Below are 8459 nucleotides of genomic sequence, written 5' to 3' on the forward strand. Positions count from 1 at the left end.
GCGCCAAACGAGTCCTGCGCTACCTAGCGGGGACGCCAACATGGGGATCAGCTTCGGTTCAGGGGAATTTACCTTGTCCGGGTACTGCGACGCAAGCTGGGCGACACGTCCCGACTGCCGCTCTACCACCGGCTTCATAAGGTCGATCTTGGGTGGCCCACTCATGTGGAAGAGCATCCATCAACTCATCACCGCACTCTCAAGCTGCGAAGCCGAACATATCGCCGCCGCCGAAGCTGCCCGCGAGTCGACATGGCTGCGCGGCCTCTTGAGTGACTTTGGCGTTGAAGACACCCGCCTGGGTCTACACTGCGACAACATGTCAGCCATCGCCACGTCCAAGTCAACTGCCGTCCAAGAACGTACCAAGCACATCGACGTCCACCACCACTACCTGCACGAACTCGTCCAACTTGACCGCCTCACGCTTGCCTTCGTCCCCACCACCGAGATGTGCTCCGACGCCCTGACGAAGCGCGCCACCAAGTATTCCAACGACACCTTCCGAAAGTGGACAATGATCGATTGTCGCACATCAAGTCAAGAAAAGAATCAGAAAACAGAACGGCCAACTGACAGTCCAACTGCCACGCCCTTTCACCGGAGTTAGGGGAGTGTTGAAGCTTCCCGCGCTCACGGAAGACAAGACATCCGGATCCGGAAACGAAGAACTAGGTGACGAAAGGTCATGGCCTAGATTGTGACTTGCATCATTGCATTGTTGATGTCTATCAGCGACGGCGTAGCGTCGCTGAAGGACGAGCTTCAAGCTCGTCATGCATACGCCAGTAGGAAGAACAACTGAACATAGGAAAGGAGCTTTACTACAACATCAATTCACTTCTCGATTTGCCTCGTTGGTCCAGAGTCGCTTGCTAATCGCTTGCTGCCGGCAACCCTCTGCTTGACTGTCGTCCTACACACAGCCACACGCATTAGTTCAAGAATGGGATGCAGCGGAGCCCCGCATTCGCCGCTCAATGCATGGCACTTCCGCTTCTTCGTATCTGTTGGTCGTGCCCTTGGATTTAACGTATATACAGTACTAGGAATTGCGTTAAACTTGTTGACTTCACATGGCTTCGGTAGTTTGGCCGGTGTATTTCCCATTAAAACACACGCATAATACACATACGATACCGTGTGTTTTCCAAATAAACATGGGAAATACACTTGATTCGCCGGGCCTTCAACGGCACTGGAAAAAGTTCGTCGACGAACATGGCGCTCAAGTTGATCAAGCAATCGCGATGCTTTGGTGGTGTGGTCAAGCAGTTCTCCCATGAGAGCACGACCACCCGCAGCACGATGCAGTTCTGTGTGTTTCTTCCCCCGAATGCGTCCGAGACTCAGAAAGTCCCGGTCGTATACTTTCTCGCGGGCCTCACATGCAACGACGAGTTGATGCAAATCAAAGCGGGAGCTCAACGTGTTGCCGCGGCACGAGGTATCGCGATTGTTACGCCGGACACGAGTCCCCGCGGAGTCGAGATCGAAGGGGCGGACGATGCTTGGGACTTTGGGTCTGGTACGTGTGTGGTCGCGTTGCAATGGCGTCAGGCTTCCTATTGACCGCCTGATTAGCTGCTGGTTTCTATGTCGATGCGACGGAACCAAAGTGGGCGGCGCACTACAACATGTACTCGTACGTGACGAAGGAACTCCCGTCCGTTGTAAATGCCAATTTGCCCATTCTGGGCGACAAAGCGTCGATCATGGGGCACTCGATGGGAGGTCACGGCGCATTGACTCTCGCTCTCCGCAACCCCGTACCTTCACCCTCGTCCAAAGATAAACCATCTCTGATCTACGTCCATGGTAGCAACTATACAAGGCCGTGTCAGCCTTCGCGCCGATTACGCACCCGACACAATGTCCATGGGGCATCAAGGCATTCACGGGGTATCTGGGCACGGACCAGTCGGCGTGGAAGGTGTGTCCTGTCGTGATTTTCTTGCAAAATTGTGTATTTTTACTCGATTTTTTCATCGTAAATGATGCAAATGTGGATTCTTTTTCGCTAGAACTACGACGCGACGCTGCTCTTGTTGGAGAAAGGAGCGGTCCCGGGACTCCACATCTGGGTGGACCAAGGCACGGACGACCAATGGCTCCATGAGAAGCAGCTCCTCCCCGAAGCGTTCGAGGTGACACGACCCATGCATGAGCACGCGATTGATTCCTGTGATGTGAGCAGGCGGCGTGCCAAAAGGTCGGCCAACCCTTGACGTTGCGCATGCTCGATGGCTACGACCACGGCTACTACTTCATCCAAACCTTTATCGAGGAACACTTGAACAACCATGCCGATGTGCTCTTCAAGTAGAGCTTGTAAAACGTCACCAAGAAAACCTTGGTTGGATGGTTGCCACCAATGACTCTGTGTGTTGTGGTGTTGATGGGAACAGATGTCCGATCTCTGTACGCAAGCTCCTCCTTGGAAAACCATCCTTTGCAACCATCACTGCCGCAGATTCGCCGACGTGACGAGGTCCAACCCCTATACTATCTGCGACTCGAATCGTTCGCACTTTTTGATGGCCTTGCCGGTCTCGACATCCAAACCACGTTGCAACGCACGTCGATAGACTGTTCTCAGCCTAGCGACGTGAGACAAGTCCCTTGACAGAGGGCAGCATGAAGGATGATACTCCTGCCTCTGCTCCGTGCGTGCAAAAACTATCATCCTGATGCGCCATGTAAACCTCCTTCCACCCATCGACGGCATCATCCTGGTCCGTGCTTGAATAGAGACATTGGGATGCTTGTTGGGTAGAAGTGGTTTGCAGCGGACAATTCTAGTCATGTCGAGGGAGCTTCCTTTCTCACACGCCGCAGACTTCGCGGCCCCGCTTCTTGGACCCTTTCTCACACGCCGCAGACATCGCGGCCCCGCTTCTTGGACCCTTGTCCATCGGTGTGACGTGTTCGGACTGGCCGTTGCGATGTGACAAGTCCTGTTCGGGGAAGCATCCGAATAAATTTACCGGATGCGACAGCCTGCTGCTGGTTTTGCCACGTTTGAATTCGATGCGGTGGACTGTCGTGGCGGCGATACTTGTGGCGATGGCTGCACCGGTGCATGCGCTTCCAGCATTGACCATGCCTCTTGCGAACAATGCGACGTTGGTCCCGCCTTCTGTGGACCCCCAATGCTACCTCATGCCCATTGTGGTCCTGCATCCTTCTGCACCCCTTCCCACCCTCGATTGCATCCAACCGCCATTGCCATCAGAAGATTGCATCAAGGCCTCGGTGTCGGCTACGTTGCGCGTGCTCCGCCACCCTACCGACGAGTGGACGTGCTTGCACGACACTGCCCCTGCAACCACCGTTGCCAACATTTCGTCGCTGCGGGTGCAATACCGTGGGGATTCGTCGCTTCGCTTTACCAAGCATCAGCACTTGCTCAAGTTTGATGCCCCAACGCCGCTCTTGTCGATGCCTGCCGACACGGATTGGTCGCTGCACGGACCATTTATCGACGGCAGCTTGATGCGCAACCACCTCGCACATTGGCTTTACCGCAACACGGGACGGTAAGAACCATTTCCCTGCTCCGACTTCACACGCGTGCTTGGTAGCTATTCGCCGCGCTCGCAGCATGTAGCGTTGTACATTGTCAACTCGAAAGGCGTTCCCGCCTACGCTGGCTATTATCTATTGCTGGAAACCATCGGATACGGCCCGAATCGAGTCGGGCTCGCGCCAAACTTGGCGGCGTCGGAGGATCATTCCGGCGGGTGGGCCTGGCAATTCAATCCACTCAAATACGGAACGTACTCCCCCAACGTTGTGTTTGACATGTATCAAGGTGTGAAGCCATGCGTGCGTCGGGTGAGCTGATGCACCGTGTAGGGAAGTTTGGAATGGGTGCGCGGCCGTTGCTCATGTATCCGTCTGGTTCGTCCCTGTCCCAGCGCATGCGCGACGACTTTGTGAATGTTTCCGTGGGATTTTTGCCTCTGTACTATCGGTAAGTCCACGATTCTTACGGAGAGCGAGTTGCCACGTTGCTTTGAGATGCTCTGGGATCCTCTTGCCCATCGGTTGCTGAGCTCTGTCATGGGATTCGTGTGCTTGTCTCACATGGCTCGCGTGCTTGACGTTCCTCTTGACCAGATACTTGTGGCACAACATGACGGCCCCGCTGACTCTGAAGCACCACATTGACGTCGGATCGCACGTCGACTACTTTTTGCACACAGAGTGGAGCTTGAACCAAGACGCGTACTCGAAGAGCGCGTACTTCTTCAAGGATCGTCAAAGTCCGGTGGAAGCGGGGCCGGTGTGGGACCTCAACTTGGCGTACGGGCTCGGTTCGCATGCGCACGCGAACGTGTGGCTGTATTTGGCCCAGCCCGCATGGATGCGACTCGTTTGCAACTTTGAATTTGCCAACTTGGCAATTGCGCGGGTGACGATGGATGGCACATGCCGTGGCTGATGCTGGATGGTAGTGGAAAGCTCTGCGAACAAGTGTATGGAGCGACGCATCGGTTGTGACGTTTGTGCAAGCAACAGCGGCCCCGTTGCAGAGAAATTTGGAAAAGTGCAAGGACTGGACAAGCAACAAGCCGAGCTGCGCGAGCGTGAGCGGCAGCAACCAAGGCACGTTTGCGGACCAAGTCTCGCATCTGCAAGCAATCTTAGTCGAACGTGCACATTGGATGGACGACCACATTGAAGGGCTGTTCCAGAAGCTTGACGGAAGTGTCTGCGGAAGCGTCGGTAGGGAATTCCTGGATGGACGCAAAGGCGTTTACGACGAAAGCAGGAGACCTGCCGGCGTTTAACTGTGCTGAAGATGGGGACGATGGAGGATGCTTGACTGCCCCTGCCAAGTATTACTCGAAGGTGTTGTTTCCGCCAATTCGACCCCCCCGACGCCTGGAGACGCCACGTGAATCGGTGGTACTAAAACAGTCGTCGTCTGCATACGACATGCCTTCGATTGATCCGTGCTGGTTGTCGATGGGCACGTCATTGACGGCAGGGTGCGGTCGATTGCTGTGGTCGCGCCCGTGATGACGGAGGAATGTGTTGTAGGTACATCACCCTCACGTGCTCTGGCCATGGGTATTGCCCCATGGGACCCAATGCCACGTGTGTGTGCAATAACCACGCGACCAGTTTCGACTGCAAGGGAGGGAACGAGCGACCTGTTGTGGTGTCGACGCGGACGTGGGCGATCACGAGATGGGACGCAGCCCTCCTTTCGGTGTGTGGCGTCTTGGCGTTGGTGGCGGGGCTGTCGGTGTGGCGACACCATCGCCGATCGCGCCAAGGAGAGCCATTGCTGCGACGCGGCGGGGGTCCCCATTATGGCGCGTCCAAACCTGCTGTGGTGGCAGAAGCAGTAGTGCTTTGACGAGATTTTGACTGAAAGTAGCAGGAATTTTTCAAGGTAATTGACATGCCAGGCTGGAACATTCATATTTGGCAAGGCCCACGTGTGGAAAGTTTGTTTTACAGCCCGCATCATGCGATTTCTTGGTCACGACAGGATGGTTGTGCTCGTGTATGTGACCATGCAGAGGAACACCGACGCGACTAAGAAGAGGGTCGTCGTGGATGTGCTGCAGACGTCGGCTATCGCAATCGAGTCCCATCACCGCAGCCATCAAAATGGAGTCACTCACAGCCACCCAGGATGCTAACCCAAGGCGGCGTCGCGACACCCACCAATACAACCAGGCTACAAGTACATTTTGGCGCCTCAGACCTCTAGGAAGCGACCATGGGAAGAAGAGGACGTCAGAGTGATATTTGACACGCTCTTCGGCATGGCCATGTTGGTCCTCAGCATGAGCGCTTTTGTTCGCTGTTCTCCCTTCCGGTGGGTCTAACGACTCGGCTGTACTGTCAGATACCATGTGGATCCGAGCGACTTTGTGGCCTGACAACAGCGGGGTTATGCATAGTTGCCCTTGTGGGAATGGGCGATCATCGTCACGCCCAAGCGATCAAGCAAGCCATCACGGAATGGCTGTAATGCCGAATCGCGATTCCACCGGAACATTCGCTCGTTATGTGGAGGGCGTCGACTCTCCTGCTGCCACCACTCCTGTCCGTGCGGCGGCTGTTGGAAGGTCCTTTGGTAGCTCCCAGACAGCGCCACAAGCGCATGCCAATTGAAAGCCAAAGCTTTGCGCATGAGATGGGTTGGTGGCTCCATTGCCGCCCAAGTGACAACCTTGCTGCTGACAGGTTGATGACTTCAACACGACAATGACGAGAACGAACTGAGCATCAGTTTGATTGGTTGAAATGATCCAACCAAAACTGTCGAAAGGATGGGTCAAAACCGCATGCGTTTTATGCTGTAGCCTAGTGTAAACATTTCACCGTCTTTGTGTACATACCTCATAACCAACGAAGCGGTCAAAGGAGAGGTGCACGTCAAGGAAAGAATTTACGGGGCTCTCCTTCGGTGTTATTCAGAGTCTGAATTGGCCAAGGCCGACGTGTACAAAAGCTGATGAGCAAGGTGCATTTCATGTATTGATATTTCTATAATTTTATCTCTGATTCTCTTTGATGAATTGGTTTATAGAGGTTTTGAGTAATATTTTCTGGTTCAGAGCATTGGTGAAAACTCTATAAATAGGTAAAATTGTACGAGGAGCATGAGAGGAGCGTGGCACTGTACACAATCCAAGAGCAGACAGAGGTGGTACAACACAGAACTGGAATTCAGATCAAATCAGAACTCAATTCGACGAGCGATCGCAAAATCTACTATGTAGTCCTAAGTTTTCGCACCAGTATATTATGGCTGGGCAGTCGAGGGTGCCATCTGCGCGCTGAAAAGAACATGCTCCGTGTCGTGTGATGCCATTGCGTTTTATGAGGAAAACGCTTCGCAGGCTACCGTAGTTTCAAAACGGGCACGTACGTGCAAAAGGTATTTTAAAAATTTTTGATGTTGCTACATTCATTCATCTAGTCAAGTTGAAATTATTTCTTCAACCCCGTCGTGGCAATCATGGAACAATCTTCTCATCCGGAAAATATCCGGACATCCGCCGTCGTCGTGTTTATTCCGACCTTGTATTAATACAATATACATTTGAAATAATGTACGTACGAAAAACTGTAATCGCGTGCATTCATTGTCGATAGCATGCCAACAATTTTCATGAATGTTGCCATGGAAATGTACATTGTACGTACAGTACATTGCTTCAAATCGCCCACTGTTCACAGGTACATCTGGAACAACCTCGCCCGGCCGTCCATGACACATCCTTCCTCACTCCCGCATTTCCTCGCGTCCTCAGATCATGACAACAGCTATAGCGACGGAAGCGTCGGCCCCTGCCGCGATCCATTCATCGCGAACCAAACTTGCACAAGCCGCCGCATCTTCGGCTGTCCCTCTGAATCACACGTTCCCCAACAGCTACAAAGACGACTTGGCTGTTCACACGTTGCAAGTATCCCCAGAAGTCGGACATGCACGTTATCTCGACGCATCCCTTCCCTACGTCCCTGTGTTTGAAGAACAGTATGGTCCTGAAGTGTCGTCCTCACTCCAGACCAAGTACTACACACTGACGGAATCCGGTCAAGCGGGCATTGAAGCGGCGACGGATTCTCTGCATGCTCTGTTCGTGCAAGCCACTGAACACGTGCTGCTACATCAAGAAGCGCTCGCGCCTTATTTTCACATCCCTGCTGCTCTGTGGCCACGAATCCAACACTCATGGGCCCACCAGTACTGTTCTCGTTTTTCATTCGACCTACGTTTTTACGCGATGGAATTGTAGCAAAAACGACACGATCTCCGGGCGATTAGACTTTGCCTTGACAGACCAAGGCACAAAAGTGTACGAGTACAACGCGGACTCTGCATCATGCCTGATGGAGTGCGGATACACCCAAGACGCGTGGTCAAAAGCTGCCGGACTCGGCTCGATTGGTCGAAGCAACAGTGCTACGTTGTTTTCACAACTGACGGCGGCGTGGAAAGGCAAGAACGTCCAAGGCACACTTCATCTGCTATGTGACGATGACCCGGAAGAGCGATATCATTCGTTGTATATGAAGGCCGCAGCCGAAGCCGCAGGCATTCCTTGCACTCTAGTCGTTGGTGTGCAAGAGCTGCATTACGACGAAGACGGAGTCACGATTTTGGACGGACAGAATCACCCCGTGCGCAACGTATGGAAGACATGGGCTTGGCAAACAGTGATCAGTCAGTACGAAGCCGGGAATGGTGCCGCTTCCTCCGGCCATGTCCAGGTCATGGACGTGATGCTCCATCCGTCCGTGCGCGTGTTTGAGCCCCTGTGGACAGTGCTTCCTTCGTCCAAAGCGATTTTGCCCATCTTGTCCCAACTGGCCCCCGACAACCCGTACTTGCTGCGATCGACCTTTGACGCGGCAGACATTGCGACTTTCAAGGGTGGATACGTTGCCAAACCAGTCATGGGTCGCACCGGGGCCAACGTGAG

At 53.6% G+C, this 8459-nt stretch overlaps 3 protein-coding genes across 3 annotated transcripts in view; all 3 read left to right on the top strand.

Annotated features, from left to right (window-relative positions):
• Positions 1–1182: 1182 nt before the first annotated feature.
• Positions 1183–2429, top strand: H310_10268 (S-formylglutathione hydrolase). Its single transcript, XM_008876599.1, has 5 exons — positions 1183–1528; positions 1585–1769; positions 1823–1933; positions 2025–2147; positions 2198–2429. Exons 1-5 carry the CDS (start codon positions 1222–1224, stop codon positions 2324–2326), a joined length of 855 nt encoding a protein of 284 aa, XP_008874821.1. The 5' UTR covers positions 1183–1221; the 3' UTR covers positions 2327–2429.
• A 603-nt stretch (positions 2430–3032) lies between these two features.
• H310_10269 (hypothetical protein) lies at positions 3033–5461 on the top strand. Its single transcript, XM_008876600.1, has 7 exons — positions 3033–3539; positions 3585–3814; positions 3859–3976; positions 4123–4417; positions 4461–4731; positions 4778–4997; positions 5050–5461. Exons 1-7 carry the CDS (start codon positions 3067–3069, stop codon positions 5369–5371), a joined length of 1929 nt encoding a protein of 642 aa, XP_008874822.1. The 5' UTR covers positions 3033–3066; the 3' UTR covers positions 5372–5461.
• Positions 5462–7286: 1825 nt separating this feature from the next.
• H310_10270 (hypothetical protein) overlaps positions 7287–8459 on the top strand; it is a gene marked incomplete at both ends in the record, with an annotated part of 2276 nt that continues 1103 nt past the window's right edge. Inside the window, 2 exons of the mRNA XM_008876601.1 lie at positions 7287–7720; positions 7773–8454. Coding sequence (XP_008874823.1) covers positions 7287–7720; positions 7773–8454 — 1116 coding nt within the window. The remainder of the gene's footprint in view (positions 7721–7772; positions 8455–8459) is intronic.

Source organism: Aphanomyces invadans (genome assembly GCF_000520115.1).
Source record: "Aphanomyces invadans strain NJM9701 unplaced genomic scaffold supercont1.25, whole genome shotgun sequence".
Lineage (NCBI taxonomy): Eukaryota > Oomycota > Saprolegniomycetes > Saprolegniales > Verrucalvaceae > Aphanomyces > Aphanomyces invadans.